Consider the following 19,825-nt stretch of genomic DNA (forward strand, 5'->3'; position numbering starts at 1 on the left):
TATGATTTGATTGTCCACATGTATAGGTGTATATTTCACAATACGGTCTTATGTCTATTTACTTTCAATTAGTGCAGTTACAAAACCTTCCAGGTCCTACGGGTTATTCTGGAATTTATATTGCTTTTGCATTACTGAGGTTCCAGGCACTCTAGGGGACTGAAAGGAGTTTTAGATGGATCAGGTTCAGGAAGAAATAACAAAGAAAAAAGATTAAAAAAAAAAAAAAGCCAAAGCATGAAAGAAGCCCCATGAATTATCTTCATTCTTTTTCCTCCTTCAGCATCTTCTGTGCTAAGGCCCTGTGATGGCTAATGGTAGAGAAAACTATGACCTGGACACAGAAGAATGCAAAATGCGTTTAACAGCTGAATTATTAGTATTTTGAAAGAGGCTTTTATTCTAGATCTCTGACACCTTAAACCCCCTGTATTCATATCTGCAAATTTGCTACAAAATGAATCCAAAGGGAAAATAATGGCCATTGCTATCATCTTTTGTTAAGAGATTATCTTGATAGTGTCATTTCAACAGAATTTTACAGTGTTGGAGTTTGCTCGCCTCCCTATGCAACTATTTCCCATCTTCTACACTCAAAACTACAATTTTAACCAAGAGTAAAGTGTAGGAAATAAATTTTTTTCTTCTTTTATGTGAAGAAACAACAGGACTGGAAAATGACAAATACAAACTCCTACCTCCCTTTAGCTTTCCAAGTTATGAAAGCTTTTAGTACCAATCAAACTGAAAGGCAGGATTCCCTTAGCACAAGCTGGATAAAGGTTGAAAATATTTAAGATTGAAATAATATGGCATAAACTACAACTCTGATGATGCATTGCTCATTTACTTAAAACATAAAAAGACAAGACTGGCATGGCTCTTTTTGCAACAAAGACATGACAAAATAATACTAATTATTATTTTTATGTTTACACGTCTCAGATTAGCAAATGATTTAACTAGATAGCTACCCAGATTAAAAGTTGCTAAGTCAAAATTCGAAATATTACACTAATGCTTTTTTCACCAGAACAAATATTCCATACATTGTAATAGCCTGTTCTGATTTAGCAGTCTGTCTTTCCCAGCTAAAAATAGTCTGAAACCCCATGTTTCAGGGGAAAAAAATTATCAGTATAGCAAGAGAGCTGCTTTTGTACTGATGACAATTCATTACTCTTTTTACAGGCTCAGGTTCTGTAAATCTTAACGTTAGTGGCTGTAGTTGGTATCAACAGGACCACTTCTTGTGGTAAGACAGAACTGGCAGGATCAGGCCACTATGAGGGCAAGAGCACTATGTAAGTCCACTAATACATTTGGGAAAATTGTGATGAAAAACAAATAAACAAACAAAAAAAAGCTATTATACAAAAAAATGTAACACAAAGGATATTCCTGGAACTCACTAATATACAAAATAGACTTTTACAACTCAATAATACCACAAGATTCTAAGGTAAAAAACCCAACAAAACCAAACCAACCAGCCAAACAAAAAAACCCAAAACAAAACAAAAAAACGAACAAAAAACCAACCAAACAAAACTCCAAACAAACAAAAACCACAAAACCAAACAACAAACAAACAAACAAAAAACCCCAAGCAAAAAAAAAACCCCTAGAAGTATTATCCAGTGTAGCACAGATCTGTATTGAAAACTTGCAAGTTCCTCTTTGGAAAAAAAATAACCATTGGCAGATGAAAGTGGTTTGTTTTTTTAATATAATACCTTGGTACACTTAATAAAAGTAAGCTCTACAAAAGATCTCTCACATATTATACAAAATGGAGAGGTTAGTGCAACCCACTGGGTCACACTTTTTTCAGTCATGTCTCAGGAAGACTTGAAATTAGAAAATTATGCAATTTTCACAGCTCATCTTCCTGTTGGTAACAATCATGTTGTGTCCCATCATTTACATGAATTTGTTTTCCAGTAGGAACCTCAATTTGTTTTCTGTCTGTTTCCTCTCAAGATGAACATTATGCAATGCTTTGCTTGCAAAATACAATGAATTCAAAAACTATCAAAGCACACCAGCATTTGGTTGGCAGGTGGTACTCTTCTGAAAATATTTGCTTTATTTAAGTGAATCTGCCAAATGCAGAGCTTATTAAAATGTAGTTTATGGATGTTCTCCCCCTGCTTTCTGATGCCATTGAGGTGAAAATTCTGATTACGATATTCCTGAGTGCCAAACTGAGTCATCAATGTCAGTTTTGATCAACAATTGTCCTGGCAGATGACAGCAAGTTATGACCATGGTTGTAGTATATGACACACACTTTGGAAACCATTACCTAAATTAAAAAAAAAAAAAAAAAAAATCCAAAACAAAACAAAAAAACTCAGAGAGAAAGAGGAAAAGAAAGGGAGAGAGTATAAGAGAGAAAGAGACTGCATTTTCATTGTTATGTGTCAGGAGAATGATCTTCGACCACACAGGGTTCTGTTTGGTTCTCCTCCTCTTCTACTTCTTCCCCTACTTGCTCATCAAGAGGAATTTCAGTGGATTCTGAATCCTGGGTGCAAAGAGTCTTGGAGTCACTGAAGCTGGTGTCTTCTTCTACTTGACTTCCACTGTCCTTTTCAGTGTCTGACTCACCATCTTCCTCCAGTGTTAGCTCAAACTGAAATTTTTCAGTTTGACCCTGCCTTCCCTCTTCCTGGTCATCAGGTGCAGGAGAGGGACTTCGAGGGATTGTGCTCTGGTACCATTCTCGATTGTCCTCCAGTGTATCTAGGATATCCTGGGCATCTGGGTGAACAAGATCTGCCCACGTCTCCCACAAAGGATGAACAATGTAGTCTATAAAACCCACCTGTTTCAAATAATAAAAAAATATAATTATTCATAAATAATTATGCTTATAAGTCATGCGAAGTATGAGAAATAGAATGCTATTAAGAGACACTATACGCATCACCCTTAAAGTTGGCTGACAGGAAACCATACCAGTTTATGTAGTAAATAAAGTCTTTTACATTTCAAAAGTCTGATTCAGGATATTGGATAAGAGCTTGGAAAGGATTTGTTTTCAAGTGAACTGTTCAATCCAAATAACTGTACTGCATCTAGTTAGCCAAACAGCTGCTTTATACATAACTCTCATTTTGAACAAAACCCTAATGAGCAGCTGTACAATAATCTCTTTTCATGCGTATGCTGCATTGCAAGTCATGACACTGATGGAATCCCTTCAGCAAATACAGAGATGCACTATGTTTTCACAGTAAAAATCTCAGTTCCCCGTACTTATTACTCAGGAGCTGAATTAATTAACTCAGTAGAAAAAAGGAAATAGTGCATTCAGAAATTATTCAAAACATGGCTATGTACCATCCTTTTCTGTCAAAATGTTTATGTGCCTACTGAAATCAATTACCTGTGATTTTTCTACAGATGCATTGTGCTTATCACACATGGGACTTATCTCCATTCCCCTCTCTCTTTCCCGATCTCCCTGACGAAAAAATTCCTCCATTATTCTGTCTGTCCATTGGCGATAGAGATGGAGCGGCTTGGTTGGATTGCTTAGATCTGCACAGTGCACCATATTCTGAAGAACCTGAAATAGATTGAACACATCGTGGTGTTATTACACTGCAGAATAGAATAGCAGCTCCCTTTCCATTTACACTTCTGGTGACTGTGAAACCATCTTGAAAATGTAGTAAAAGATTTATTCTAAACAGCAAAATCTTATGTGCTTGGGTGTTTTTCACATTTGCAGTAACAGCCATGAATTACCTTGCTTCTGCTGCTTCTGCCTGTATAAAGGCCAGGATATCTTTCTGAGAAAGACAATCACATGCTGATAATTTGAAGGGAAGGCCAAAATCTCATTTAGTCCAGAACTACTCTAGCACTTCATTATTCTCTCAGAGAGTCACTCAGACCATGTCATAGTTAGGAAACAGAGGGAAATAGCGAGTCATGGTGCGAGAGCACATAGCTTATCTAATTCATGCTGGAGAATGGGGAAGCCAATGTTATTAAGTATGTAAATTAATACAAGTGACCAATTGCAGATGAATTTTCTTACCTGAATCCTGTCTGAATAGTTATCAAGAAGTAGAACGCCAGAACTGGTCACTTTTTTAGTTTCAACCATAGTTTTTAGATCAGCCAGTAGATTCATATGCTTAGACATATCTGTTGCAAGGACCTTGAAAGAAACAAACAAAAAATGAACACTATGTAAATTATTCTACTGTGTTTTTTGTTTGGTTTTTTTTTTTTTTTTTTTTTTTTTTTTTTTTTTTTAAAAAAAAAACCAAAAACCCCAAAACACAAAAACCAAAAACCTTTGAACATTTAAACAAACAGTTTTTGGAGGAACCCATAACTTCTGTGTCTGAATACAAGCTAAAAGGCTGAGCCATGTAAGTCACTCGTGTCCGTAATAGTACGTTTTCCTTTTAGTTATTTTAAGACTATGATAAAATGATTGTTCAGAATTGTTCAAAATGATCTGGTCAGCCTAGATTCACCATCAATTCAGTATCAAATTTCTTACTGTGATGGTGGAATGACATACATGTCAGTATAAAACCAGCTTGAAACAGAATTGTATACATTCTAAAAATATTATTCGATGATTATTGAAACTTAAAGGAACCCACTATTCATGTTTGGATATCACATGATAAAAATTCAAACTTTTACTTCATTGTTTACATGCCTAATTTATCATAATATGCTTCTGCACTTTATTATTCAATTTACTAGCTCTATGGAAGATGGAATCAAGCAGAACTCACAATATCAATGACCATTTTCCTCAATGACTGCCTTTGTTTTTTGGTCAAATTCTGGAAAATGTCACAATTTTCTTCTTGCAGCAGCTTGAAACCCACAGCTAAGTGATGATTCTCCAGTACTGATGAGTCATTGTACATCAAGGCAAGTTCAGAATCTGCAATAACAATTGCCCACCAGAACGTTACCAAAGTCTATGCTTCTACAAAATCCCTTAAGATTTTTTTTTAGATTCATTTTCATTCATAATAAGATTTATAGATAATCTTTTAGAAATAGCCTTCCTGTAGTTCACACTGTATCAAAAGTTACAGAATTAATGACTGAACATCTTAACAGGTCGAGGCAAAGCACATTGAGAAAAACAAAGAAAATGCTTTGCAGTGATGCATGTACATGTGCCTTGAGTGGCAAGCTAGAAAAAACCCCGAGAAAGTAATTTTCAGAATACCTTTTCATATCTGCATGTGGTCACTTGGAAAATATTACATACATAACCATACCTCAACTAAAACACACTCATGCCTCCATCCAACATGACAACTAAAATTCTGTTGTTAGTCAAGTTTCAGCTTTCCAGCACTCAGACCTGGAAATACATAGCTGAGGCTTTGTTGCTGGTCTGCTGCAGCTAGCACACATCTTGGTTTTCAAATAATTTCTTTCTGCAGTTAGCTAAGACACTCAGATGCCTACCAAACTAGGCCTACAGTCATTAGTCCATGACAACTGGGTATGTTGAGAGGAGGCTCATTAGGATGGTAACAGCTATGCTTCTGGTCTTCTAACATCATGTGGCTTGAAAATGCATGCAGTGGCCTTGCCTGCAGCCTCATACGCAAGGCATGGTCAGTGCCTGATGCTGGTTGTAATGCTGCCTTTGCCAACAGAAGTATTCTTAACTCTGTCACCCCATACGGCTGTGAGAATAATGTACACCTGCACAGCCACGCCTGTGCTAAGGACACAGATAAGGTCAACATTTGTCTGCTTAGAACTGCTGAACAGACAGCTCTGACAAAAGCAGTTACTAAAACTTTCTGCACAGCTTTAGCTTCTACCCAGGAATACCATGCAGTCAGCTTGCATATGCTTTAAGACTTGTAAATAAATGTGTCATAAAAATCCCTAATACTTTTTATGCAATCATACTTGTCATGTGCAATATTAACTTAATATTAACTATTTATTACAGCTGTTCTATCCAAAGTCTAACCACACATCAGTCTACTCTACTTTTTTCCTCTTTATTTCCTCTTTATTTAAGACAGCTATGTTTTAAAATGCCTCTAGCTCAATGGGAGACCTCTAAAAGCTCTGGATATTCAGATTTCATTAATCTCATTATCTATTCTCCTGCTATCTTCCTCTCCTGTCTTGAATAAATCGATCTGTTGAATCAGGAAACTCTTCCTCTGTCTTTCCTTATCCCAATGGCAGCAAAACTATAACAGCAGAAGTAGAAAGAAAGCAAGTTTGTAAAATGATCTTTCACAGAACACATACAAAGCTTGCCTACTTATTTTTGTTACAAAGGTGACTTTCCTTTCAAAGCCTTCTGATGAACCACAACTGCAAAACACTCGACATTGCCAAAATACTTTGGATGTGCTGGAGCTACACACAGAGCTCAAATGTACTCAGCTTTGAAATAGATGTGAAAACGGAAGAAAGTTCCCCCTTGGTAACCTCTGTAACACATTATAAGCTTCAAGAATATTTTTCTGGAAAGACAGTTATAGTCATCAAATAAGCATCTCTGTTGATGCTAATGCAATTAATTTTTTTTTATTCTTTAATAGCATTCAAGAGGGTCAGTTTCTTTGACAATTCTGTAATAGACTTAAAATAGGAAAATAATATTCAGAAAAATCATGATACTAATTATAAAGAATAAGCCAAAAATATGGCAAATATGTACATACTTTAAATAACTAAGTCTATTATGTTTTTTTTTTAAAATGTATTCTTATACTTCTTAGTGAAATCTTAATACATTTTAAGGTTCACTGGAAAAAAAAAACTAGAGGGTTTTTTTTGGATTTGAGAGACCTACATTAGATGGTCTTTTTCTGTCTCTGTCCCTACAGTTTATTCCCTGTACACAGAAAAATTTAAAAGGGACAAAATCCCTTTGTTTCTTCCAGCTTGGCAACAGCTGTTCCAATTAATTAGGTTAGCTGACTGACAAAGGAGCCTCCTCTATCAAAACCTGAACCGAGAAAAACAAGATATTTCTTCTAAGTATCAGCATCAGAATGACTTGACTTAGCTGAATTTTAACCATCTGCCTGAAAGTGAAAGTTTTATGTAACACCACTCTCCCTTCAACTAGCCAGTTGTCCCGCTTAAACCTGAACAACTCTGTTATTTCCTCATAAAACCTCAGAGACACTAATATATCCTGATACTCAATATCAGATTAAGCAAACAAAGAAAAACTTTACTTACATATGCCCACTCTTAAAAATTCAGGTATTATACATTGTTTTGTGCCCAAAGTTTGATTCACTCTCTGCCTATCCTATGTTGCTGAACTGTATTAGTTACCAATAAAGCACAAAAAAAAAAAATCAAGAGTCAATCCCAATCCTCCTCCATGCAGATGAGTCATCAAATTCGATTTCATTATAGGGTGGCCCTCAGGCCATTAAGACAAACAAAACTGGATGAAGACTAAACTGGAATGAACATCTTTGAATACACAGCAGCAATGAGCCAGAGGAGGAGCTCCCTTCTTAAAACTGTACTGCTGATTTGGGGTCATTCTATTTTAGCACCAGTGCAATATATATATACACTCATGTGCAAAATATCTATAAATGTGCAACCAAATGGGTAAAAGACACAAATCTAGGTATGTTTCCATTTCTGTTGCTTTTTCTTCTTCTGTGCTTGGACTGTTATCATTATTTCACCTCTAAACTTCTGGGTCAGTTATTATAAAAGAAGTCAGACAGCAAAAGAAATAACAGTATGATGTACTGACCTATGAAGTACTACACACTGATGATAGTGACATATGCCAATGAAATCAAAGCAGGTTACACTGGGGCAACAAGCCGCTCAGTAAATGTGTCACAATCAGGTTCAATGAAGCTAACACTGTCTTTCAGCAGAAGACTAAAAAGTGGAGAGAGGTTCAACAATGCTGCAGACAACAGCCTCGAGAAATGCAGAACAAGTACACTGGGTTTCAAATTTGTAGATGACATTAGGGTCAAAAAAAGAACAAACAGATTTGCCAGAGTCTTCAGGAACAGGCTGAGAAAATTCAGTCCACTACGCATGAGAGATGAAAAGCCAAGTACAGCATCCAAGCAGAGAGAGAGATAGGTCTGACAGTTAGTTTGCAAAAAAGAAACCTGTTTTCTGAATTTCTATCATTGGTCATATGATATGCTTCCAATAAAAACAAATAAACTCTTGTCTTCCTTTTTAAATTTTTTTATTTAATCTTCCTTCATTTTTCTCCTACAAGTTTATTAATTTAATATAAATCAGCTATTTTCTGGGAGAGACCACATCCAATAAACTGAAAGAATGCCAGGTTTATAGTTCTTAGTAAGTCTTGCTAGAGGGTACTATGTAAAGTATTTCTAAAGTTACAAGAAATGCAAAATAACATCCAGTTTAAAATACAAATACCTGTCTATTTACTGAGAAAAGTTACAGACAGAAGCAAACAAGGAATGAACTGTGTATTTTTCAGATGCTATGTGCAGATCTTGCAGCAAATTTCTGAAAAAACCACTGAACATCAGACTTACTTGTGTTGATAAGAAACTGGTTTGAAACCCCAGGATGATCTACATCATGTATGGCACTGGCAAAAATTGCTGCAAGAATTTCCAAATCAGTGAACACTGCCTAGAAAATCATGAAACAGAAATGACAATCACTAATCAGTGAGAAAGGGTTTTCAATAAAAAGGACCCTACTTTGAATCTAGATCAGAACAAGCAAAAAAAATCTGAAATACACTACCAGCTCTAGAGACTTTATACATACGCTATCACAACCTTTTGTAAAATCATCAAATATGTACAATCTCATAAATATTTTGAGTTTCACCGAAGTAAAGTGATCTGTATTTCATACTGAAAGTATCACTAAATTCTGTCACAACTGAAGTATTTCCAGCTTCAGTCTGTAAATAAATCCACTTTTATTAGACAATTAAGAACAGTTTTCTAACTTACAGAACAAATTGAAGTTAAATATTTCAGCTTGACTCCTATGTATTGTCCTGTACTTGAAATATGCACATCTCCTACATGATGCTAAAGAAAATGGTGACAGCCTACAAGACATCTTACTTAACAGTTAGTGATTTTTCCATTTGCATGAGATTATTAGGAAGATAGGAAGAGAGCACTGAAACGGACCTGGAATTTCAGTGAGCCCAATCTCCTGTTGTCAGAAGCACCCACATTATATAACTGCTTTCATAAATGATTAAGAACAGCTCAGGAGTGTGTAGAGCAGCAGTGGCACTGGGTGGACATTGCCATTTTACCAGCTAAAGCTCTGCTGAAAAAAAGGCCATGAGGAAAAAAACCTGATGTAGAAAAAAAACCCCAAAATGTTACTAGTGACTAGTCCAGCTGTTTGGTGAAGCCAGTGGTGTTTTAAGAACATTATCTATCTTCCTTCTCATGAGCAAGAAAATTCCCAAGTCTCTGAGGATCAAAACCTTCCAACAGTCTTAATGTCCATTTATAACCCTCTTTTTAACAAGAAAGTAGATGTATCAGTAACATGAAAGACTGGTCATTATGAAAAACAGACAAAACACAGACAAAACATTCTTGAAAATGAAGGCAAATCTTTTTGAATTACTAAAATCTCAACAGCTTGCTTTACCTGCCTTTTCCCAACAGTATGCTAGAATATATCGATGTTTGCTGTAGTAAGATCTGAACTGTATTTAAAAAAGAGAAAATCTCCCTTTTGTCCTACTTCAGAGATTTAAGAACTTTCAAAAAGAGAATTACTATGAGAAGAACATATGATTTTTTCTAAACAATTTAAAAATATTTAAGGAAAGAAAAAAAAGAGATAGTCTAGTGAAAATTTAGTACATGTTCCAATCTGCCTTAGAAACAAATAAAAAATTAGTCTTTTAGGACCAGAATAAATATGCAAAAGTAAAAAATACCCTGAAAAATAAACAAAAAAACCCAAAAAGGCCCTACTGAGGAAACCCTATTTTATCACTATCTTTCCTAAGCAATTCCACTCACTGTGGTTAGTGAGAATCCCACATGGGCAATAACAATAGAACAGAATGCAGTATTAATAATGTGATGGTGGAAACAAGATATGCGTTGTGGATGCATACAATGAAAAAGGTTATGACAGCACAAATCTGCATGATTTAAAAGAAAAATATGTGATGTTTTTTGACCAATATTTACATGTAAATAAACTTAGATCCTCACAAAGTATCTTTAAAAAAAAAAAGATACTCATGGAAGAAATGTTAAGATTTCTTTTAAAAATATGGCCAGAACTAAGATTTAGTTAGAAGACTCTCAGGATGTCCTCTTCTCTCATGACTACCACTTTTCCTTCTCAGTGTAGTTTACCTCTAATGCTGGGGTTGATAGTAGCACATGGGTTGACTGAACAACATCTGCAGCATGTATGTTATTGTGATATGCCACATCTGCATGGTAATGGTCTTCAAGGGTCATCAAGTAAGTTATTAAAGTATCTACTGGAATCTTAAAAGTTTTTAACAAGTCCCGTTCCTTTAAAAGCAGAAGAAAAACAATTAGATTACAAAGCACAGAAAAATCTCCAAGACAAGCAAAAACCCTACTTGCTCCTACTTGCCTGAAAAATAGTGTGCATGATGACAGTCAAAGGTCTGTTTCCAGATAACTCTGCTACTCTGAAAACCTGAAGGCCCCACTTGTTCACATCTTCTAGTTCCTAGAGTAGAATCAAGCAATAAACAGGTCAAAACCTAACACACAAATTCCAGCAATTTTTAACTGAAACAACTGCAAACAATATTCATGAAGATTCAAACCTTCCACTGAGAAAGTTACATGCTAAACTTTGGAATGGCTAAACTCTGGTGCTGCTACTAATCTTGAAACTGGAATTTGTATCTAGCAACTTTTCAGATTTTAATTCCCTAAGTAGGAAAGAGTGCCTTTTAAGTGGATTGCTCCAGAAGGAAACATACTACAGTGTCTTGAATGAGTTTAACTAACACACTTTGCTATCTCATTGCCCTCTGACAACAAAGTTCAGTGAGGAGAAAACCTCCAGAGATGCTACAATTCTGCTGCTCTCTCCTCAGAAACACTCTTCAAATAAGATTCCTGAAAATGTAAGGATAGGCATATTTTAAAATGCAAAACACAATAAAAAATGCCTTCATACCAATTTTCTATTATTGCCAAGGAGTTAGCTGCTCATGAAAAAACATCATAGGAAATTTCACTAAAAAAACCCAAACACTAAGGATGTACATAAAATGATACAACTAAAAATAGGAAGGATAGCTCTAGTGCTATATACCAGTTGTGCATATTTAAAAATTAGGGTTGTTATATATTTTCATTCCTGTGACAGTACATGGTATATCTGCTTTTCATTTTTCAGATACTATTTACAAAAAAGCAGCTTTATTAATGCATACACAAATGCTAATTTACATTCCATCTCCAGATGAAATCCTGTTCATGCTGAAATTAACCCTTATGGCTTGATTCTAATTTTACTTGCTATTCTTCCACTTCAGCAAATTTGGATTATTTCAAGTGAGACCAGCACTTGGTGCTACAGCTTGAAATCAATGTTTATAAGCAGAGGATGGAATAAGACTGACAAGTCCATGCTCTCTTTTTATTCAATGGTTTAGATTCAAGAACTTATATATTCTCTACCTTGGCAAGGACATCTTCTTGGTCTGTTTTAACTCCAAATCTGGGAATACTGGAATTAGTTAGGCTAGAGCTGTGCATGAGTTTTTTGACTCCACTGATCTGGGACATCGGCCTCTTCTTTTTCTCTTTCTCTTTCTGTGTTGGAGAAGGGATTTCAACTTCATGTTGTTTGTCTTCAAAAGAATTAATAAAAAGATAATTATTAAAAGAATTACAATTATTATAAAATTCACTGTTGAGTTGCATTGTATGGATATTGTAACTCTTTACAAAACCTTTTTAATGTTAGAATATTTTGCAACAGATACTTTATATCAAGAGTGGTGAAAACATGAAAAGATAAACATAGACCTATACTTCATTACAAGCAGATCTCTATTACTCAAATTGCCTTATTATTTCTGGACTGGCTTTAAAAGCAACTTGTCTCTGTCTGATTACAACTTCTCCCGCACCCCTCGTGCTGTAAAAAGGGTCAATCTTTTAGTTTTAAAAGTGTTTTAACAGGAATCCATTTTGCAAGAAAATTTAATTTTTTTTTCTTTTCCAGAAAAAATACTCTCTGAAATTGTGTTTCAAAAACAATCCAAACAGTGTCTTTGTGCAAATCTTTAAAAACTTTTTCAGGATTCAAAGGACCTAATATTTGGGGACTGGTCCTGTCTACTAAGGACCACAGGACTTAGTAACTTGGAAAGCCTTTTGTCAGCCACATCTACTGCACTTTGTAGAGGCAGTTCATGTCAGCAACGCAGTGTGTTTCTGCACCTCCAAACCAGAGTCAATAACGACAACAAAACAACAGCTTTGCTAAAACCCTGATTTTTTTGATGGGCTTTTGCCTCTATAGCAGTATCAGTAGCATCTCTTCATATAACTCATCAACATATGTGCCAGCGAAACTTTAGACAAGGATTAAACTGAGAGTAAAGTATGTTTGCAAGATGATTGCTGTAGAAAAAGTATGGGGTTGTGGAGCATTGAAGACATCTGTGGTCCCTGAAAAAACCCAAGTTAGTTCAATGAAGGACTCTCTTGCCAAAACAGTTAGGAACTTGCATTGTTTTTTGTTCCTTTTATTCCTACTGTATTTCAATGTAGACTTTTAATTATTCCCTTTAAATGTACCTGAAATGCTGAAATGTACCTCCACCTATTCTAGCCCTTAAGGAACATACCAGTAAAACCAGGAAAATCCAGAAAAGATGTTTTTAACACAAGAGGTGAGCCAAAACAAATTTAAAAAAACCTTAAATTTTAAAAATGAAATTAAGAAAATTTGGGCTTTTTAAAATACGTCTTTTTTTTCCCTGCAATATTCATTTTCACTATAGAGTTTGAAACCAGATGAGGTTGGCAAGTCCCTTTCTAGTTACCAGCTTGTTAAGTGTTTGCTTCTTCACTTTTCTTCCTCTTTTTTTTAATTACCCTTTAGCAGCCACATTTAATAGACATCTCACAGAAATGTCACCAAGTTTTAGCCTGCAGCTCCAAGTTACCTGATTGCCCCAATTCTTCACCATTCTCCTCATATGGAGAAAAGGGGAGGTGGAGCACTGCAGCCTTTGTCTGGTACAAACCAACAACAGATGAGGAGCAGTGACTCGTGTTTGTGCTTTGATGTTTATGGTTTTGGTCATATGCACAAAAGTTTAGACCCATCTAAGAAAAATTCGTAAGCTGAGCTGTCAGACTAACTCAAGTGGAAGGAAGTGTCTGTCTCAATGACTTCAGATCTCCAGAGAAATTAGACAGGACTTTTGCTTTTTTAACTGTGAGCACATGGGGCTGTGCCCATCTGAACATCCAGAGAAGACAGCTTGCCATTTTGACCCTGTTTGTGCTATGCTCAATGACAGGTTCTCAAACATTTTCCATTCATAGAAAACAGGTTAATGATGCTGCAAAAGAAAAACCTCACATATTACTATAAGCAATGTAGGAGCCTTAATTCTTACACATAGAATGTATTTGTTGTCATTATAAATAGCTTCACACATGTCATATAGCCCTATGGGAAACAGACTTTTTTTTTTTTTTAAAGTATAAGAAGAACAGAAAATACTGTTTTCTCATGACACATTCCTAACTTACAAATGTGAGAAAGTCTGTAGATGTCCAGGAAATAGATTATATATTAAAAAAAAAATTAGACAATAACTAATAAGTAGAGTTACTAGTCTGTATTTAATGCATCTAATAACTAGAATGATTAAATTTTTCTATGGAGAGAATGTTTTCCCTCTTTACATAGTTGCTCACAACCTATATACTTAGACTGCATATTTTGAAAATATTTAAGCAATACATCTGTAAATGAGGTGCTTCCACCATTGTATTGCTCTTAGGTCTACATTTTTAAGTATCCAAGTTTTTCATGAAGATGCAAAACAGTACCCATGGCTCAGTAACTTAGAAGTGATTGCCATTCCAGCCCTCTTGCTGCTCACGAGCTCATGCGAAAGGCTGCCAGATGCATTTCCTTACCCTGTCAAAGTAAGTCTTAAGTTTTCAAGTAAAAGCAAGCAGAAGCTGGCATCTCAGTCTTTTCAACCTAAGTGGGTCATCCTCTCAGGCAACTGTACAATGTGACTTTCAGGTCTTCTGAAGCTGGGCAGTATTGCCTCTTCTCCATGCCAAAGGCTCATCCCCTTCTCACTATCTGTAACCCTGCTGTGCCGCAGCTCTGGGCCACTCCTGCAACTGTGGGCCAACTGAACAGACACTAAGCAATTAATTTAGGACATGGTGAGAGGATAAAATGTACTTTAAAAAACCCCGCTTCTTTAAAAAAAAATCAAACGTGAAAAGCATCAGCTATTGTATCTCACACAGAACAAGATGGATCTTAACATACAGGACTGGCACTTTGTAAAGGACTTGTTATCCTAATTGGGATGTATTCAGCTGCGCCTCTCCTTATATGCACAGCCTTTATGAATAAATGGTGTTTTGCTCAAAGCATGTTTGAGATTGGTGTAGTATCTTTATCTTCATATTCAAAATCAACACTATGGAATGAAGTTTTATTGATTTTCATGAATTTTAGGAAAGAAAAGAAACAACATAGAGGAGGAACCACACTCTGTAATATTGCGCTGGGCTTTTGTTAATGCTCACATCCCACCAGATCAGGCTCTTCAGCTGCACAAATTTTCCTGGCAAAAGTTTGTTTAGGTGCTGACTTAGTTATTCATCTACCCACACACGTGCAGGCAGGGAATACCAAAGTATCTTAACTGCATGCTATGAGGTTTTGTGAGGTTATTTGTTCTTGCATGCTTCTAGCACACTGAAACCTCTGCTGCAATTCCTGTAAGGAAAATATAGGGGAAGACTTCTTTTTAACATATAATTAATTCATTATGTATTACTTTCTTAATACGGTAGCAATATAGTAGTTGCAATGTTACAGGAAAATATATATATGAATATTTATCTGTAATTACATAGACAGGGAAATTACATACACACGCTAACTGAGCTGTGAGGAAATGGATCTAAACTGATTTCTCTGCACAAACACTGAACAATGAGATGCTAAATGCACAGTTTCTGAAAGCAGAAATTAATATGGAAGGCCACTTGCTTTTAAGCTCTAAAACAGCCCAGAGAGATATAAAAAACAACCACAAGGCAAAAAAGTTAACTCTTCATAGTCTTACCTAAGAATGTGTTTGATATATATTCTGAGACCTGATTGCCTGACCTGCTCATTTCAGATAGGTGGGTTAGCTCCCGGTTGAGCATTCTTTTAAACTGGAAAACAAAACAAAAAAAAGCATAAAGTCAGTGATTAAGATGTAGGTTAGGACAAGAAAATGCAATCAATTTATAACTGGGGAAAGGACATGATGTTATGAATATATACTACAGTAAGATAACTCTGAAAGTAGAAATCCATGTAGCGTCGCTATACCTACCAACTTATTCATGGGTTGGACAACATCAATCATAATTCTTAACCTCCTAAAATACACCACAGGGATTCAATGTCCTACTAGTAACTGAAAACTCTAAGACATACGTACACACACAAATAATGTTATTGTCTTTCCAGTTTTTTTATTTTCATTTCAAAACTAAATACAAAGGTATTTATGTAGGACCTGTTCGCTACCAGCTTTCTCATCATATTTGTAAATTAATCTATTTTTGCATTTTTTTGCAATTCATGTGGTAATATTTCAGTTTTATCTTACCTCTCCTCATTAATCTACTCAAACGTATTTGACAGCATTGCTCAAAACAACCAAAATATCATACTGATTTCCTACAAGCCAATATGAATAGATATAGGTTATGTTGTCTCTGACCTAAAATTATTATACCTGATCACCCCAATGATTTGACTTCAGAAAACTATATTCATCTCTATGAAACACTGGCGTAGAAAATATCCACCTGTGGAAACACCTTCCACTTCCCTCTAAGTTAGCAATTCACTCTAGGCACTTCATAGGGTAGAAGTGGACACCAATATTCCAGGAAATGTATAATTGATTAAGTACTCATCACTGAGCCTCTCTTGATTCCTTTTAGCCTCCAGGGTGAAATGGTATACTGTGTCATTATGCTTGACAGGTTAATAGCATAATACAGCTCTTGCTATCTTAGATGCATTTTCACTGACTACAGCTCTGCGCTGATATAGCCAACAAAGAGAACTCAGCAATACTATTAACAATTTCAACAACTCTTGCCAGTGCAAATTAGCATGCATCTGTCACTACTAAATTTTGCCTCCTATTGTGCCACCCTTTCATTTTGTTGTTAGATTTCTTGGTCATCTTTTTTCTTAACAAAGGCAAATGATTTGTGCCATTTTCAGAATAATCTTTCACCTTGTTCAGCCAGTTATGAATATTTATTACATCAAGCAATAACTATCCTTAGTATATATATCTTAAAACATTCATCTATGTTGAAAACTGGTAATTTATAATTTATTCTTCTTCAAAGCAGATAAACCACTGGAGTAAACATCAACCACTGCCTTTCCATTCTACTGGAATTATCAAAGCCCTCTCTTCAAAGAGGCCTTGCATAATGAAAGGTGTTATTTTCTTCAAAATATCTTTGTAAGTCACCAATTACTGTATTGCTCACACTGTATGAAATAAAAATTACCTTTAATATAACACTCTAACCATTAGCCACTGCATTTTCCTGCCATCTTGACATGCCATCAGCTCAGGAAGTTCCAGAGCCACAAAGACTGAATCCTACTTTAGTCACAAGCCAAAGGCTCAGCTTTGATCTCAGATACAGTTGTGTGCTAGCAAGTGCTCAACACATGTCTGAAAATTAGGACCATACTGCAAATACAGCTACACACACTGTGAGCTACAGACCTATACATTCTGGACAAAAACAGTGTCAGCCTCCTTAGCAATGTTTAATGTTTGTCACCAGTGTCAAATGTTGAAAAAAGAAGCCAACTTTGCCAAGCAGTAAAATGACTGGTCCGAAAATCCTAAGACCATTTTTAAAAGTCTATCTTTAAACTTTTAACACACTTAAGTCATGCTTGCACACTTTATCTTCTGTTCTCAAAAAGGTGAGAAATGGAATTGAGGCAAAAACTGAAGATCTCATGGATTAGCTTGTCTCCAGATGGCATTCAGAAACTGCAGCTTCAGTATTTATTGTACAGATGTCCGCAGCAACTGAAAGGTACGTAACAGTCTTTTCTAATGCTGTGTTCCCCATTAGTTTGACACAAACCCTCATCTTCCCACCTTCCATCACCCCACAAGTCAGTAGAACATAAAAGTTCAACCATCTGCATGAGAACTGCAGAAAAGTCTATGCTACTGCTGAACATGGGTGTACAGTAAAATAAGTCCCTCAGCTTCTGCAAGGCCCTCCTGCTAAGAGCAAATTCAACTGGAGAAGCCTTTGGCTTTGAAGAGCTGTAGCTGTGTGATTTCCTCATAGTCTTTCATATATTACTGACACCACAGCAACAAAACTTTGACATTTTTTTGCAATCTTCTGGACTAAGCAAAAGTTTAGAGAACCGTTCTGATTTTCTCATTATATGACAAAGCCTTACAACCCTCATCACCACTGGATCACATAAAGTTGAAGACCATATGCAGACCACAGTTCCTGATGCAGAACAATAATGGGTCTTTGAGAACATTACAAAACCAGAAAACCAAACCAAAACCATAAGAGATAAACAGTGATCAAGATATTCAGGCATTTTTATTCGTTATACCCTGTTTCAGTATATCTGTATGTTACTTAATCCTCTGATTAATAACTTGCCTTTTAGCAAAAAAAAAAAAATGCTCTAAGAAAAAAAACCCCAAACCCAAATCTCCCACTTTTTCCTGATTTTACCTATTTCTCAAAGATTTCATTGGGCCCAAGTGCACCCATACACAGTTGCTCCTTCAATGATCCACATATTTATACAGCCCTGCACAATTACTTTATAATAAAATTCTGCCTCTGACATGGCTCCCACAAAATCCTATTGCCAGTCAGAGAAGTTTGTTACATCCATGAGCCAACACTTTTTCAGTCATCCAGCAGACACCCCTAGGTGCTTGAAAAAAGCACTTCATACTCATCATTTGTCTTCCTGGAAACAACACTTTCCTGGAAACAACAACAAAACAATTCAAACAAGACATGGAACCATCTTGTCCCTAATAGTGGTAAATCTTAAGGATAATATCTTAAATAAGAATTTTAAAAATCTGAATGCCATATACTTTCCCAGTTGATGAAAATAAATCAGAGTGATCAAAGCTTTTGTTATGAATAAACATTTACACCATGCACTTTAATTATGATATTGTCAGCTCAGCATGGGGAGGAAGCAGAGGTTTTTGACTGATCTATGCATATATTGTATTCTTCCTCAGACAGAGAGATTTTCCCACATTAAGACTAGGCATTGTTAGATTGCAAAAATGACATCCTTTTGGAATATCACACTCCTTGACTATAGTCTTACAAATTCCCCCTAGAAATGGAGATACGCAGATATAAAACGTGCATTAATATACAGTTCTGCACTGCTGAATACTGATGTCACAGCAACAAAGCCATAAAAAATTGTCTAAAGATACCCTAAAAATATTCTCTTAAGCAGAATTTGTAAAATTTCATTTGTTTCTATTGATTTTAGTGATTTTTATCTCAGCTGAGGTGTGTGGTGGGGGAGAGAGGATAAGAAGGTGCAGAACCCTCAACACAAATACAGACAGAGCATTCAAATAACTTTACAAGTCTCTCCAAAGTGACAGAAGTACATATGCAATTTTATCTCCATTTAAAAACCTAGGAAGTCTGTTGGAGTGAAAACTAATACATGAGAATAGAAGTGCACACATTGATGATAATGAACTGAGAATATGCCAAATAGTGTTAACCTCCTAAGAACAGGTTTGTAGCTTAGGTCCTTCTGAGCTGAAGCCCAGTGTGTGCGAATCTCTGCTTATATATATTACTGCTGTCAACCTAGGATAAATACACGTTTTTTGGAAAAAATAAGGTACTTTTCTGATGGCAGCAAAGGCACATAGAAAAAAAAAAGACAAATATTTGCAGTAACCATTTTCCCATATGGCAGCAAGAGCACTGATACATTTTTGGGAAGACTTCGCATGTATAGTATAAAGAAATTATCAATTTCAAGATCTACAAATTTTACAAATTTTGTATAAAGTTCTTGACTCAATAACAAAAAGCTTAAGCCAAACAATCAGCCAGCAATTAGCTGTATTGAGAAAGGAAGCACAAAGAACCACTCTCAGGGCAGATACCCTGTTCTGGTATTGTCTTTTCCATGCAGGCCTTCTGTTCCTCAACAGAAACCTGCACCATCCGAAGGACTGTAAGAGGCTGTCACCACCACAGCTTACAGCACCAGTACTGATGGCAAAGCTAGGGCTAACTAGGCAGTCCATGGACCAAAAAGCTCCATCTTGTCCTTCAGTTTGAGCATTAATCAAGCTCCAACTCCAGTGAAGGCTGAAACAAAAATGGTCAAGGGCAACTGAAGACTTTCACTGCACTGTTTCCCAAATCCACATGGCAACAGATCCCAGTTTCAACCTTTCTGGCTGCCTCTTTTCTAGGTAACATTTGTAAAAGCTTACATGAATAGAATACATCCATGAAACATTCAT

At 35.9% G+C, this 19,825-nt stretch overlaps 1 protein-coding gene across 7 annotated transcripts in view; it reads right to left on the reverse strand.

The window, feature by feature from the left end:
- Nucleotides 1-1,557: 1,557 nt before the first annotated feature.
- Nucleotides 1,558-19,825, reverse strand: part of PDE4D (phosphodiesterase 4D) — a 389,547-nt gene continuing 371,279 nt past the window's right edge. For all 7 annotated transcript variants that reach the window (XM_039379742.1, XM_039379743.1, XM_039379745.1 and 4 more), the window contains 9 exons: nucleotides 15,341-15,434; nucleotides 11,676-11,848; nucleotides 10,612-10,710; nucleotides 10,362-10,526; nucleotides 8,541-8,640; nucleotides 4,773-4,927; nucleotides 4,055-4,177; nucleotides 3,395-3,577; nucleotides 1,558-2,830 (listed from right to left, as the gene is read on the reverse strand). In XM_039379742.1, the coding sequence (XP_039235676.1) occupies nucleotides 2,420-2,830; nucleotides 3,395-3,577; nucleotides 4,055-4,177; nucleotides 4,773-4,927; nucleotides 8,541-8,640; nucleotides 10,362-10,526; nucleotides 10,612-10,710; nucleotides 11,676-11,848; nucleotides 15,341-15,434 (1,503 nt within the window). In that variant the 3' untranslated portion in view covers nucleotides 1,558-2,419. The remainder of the gene's footprint in view (nucleotides 2,831-3,394; nucleotides 3,578-4,054; nucleotides 4,178-4,772; nucleotides 4,928-8,540; nucleotides 8,641-10,361; nucleotides 10,527-10,611; nucleotides 10,711-11,675; nucleotides 11,849-15,340; nucleotides 15,435-19,825) is intronic.

The sequence above is a fragment of the Pipra filicauda genome, unplaced genomic scaffold (genome assembly GCF_003945595.2).
Source record: "Pipra filicauda isolate LSUMZ 115617 unplaced genomic scaffold, ASM394559v2 scaffold174_size2080704_pilon, whole genome shotgun sequence".
Lineage (NCBI taxonomy): Eukaryota > Metazoa > Chordata > Aves > Passeriformes > Pipridae > Pipra > Pipra filicauda.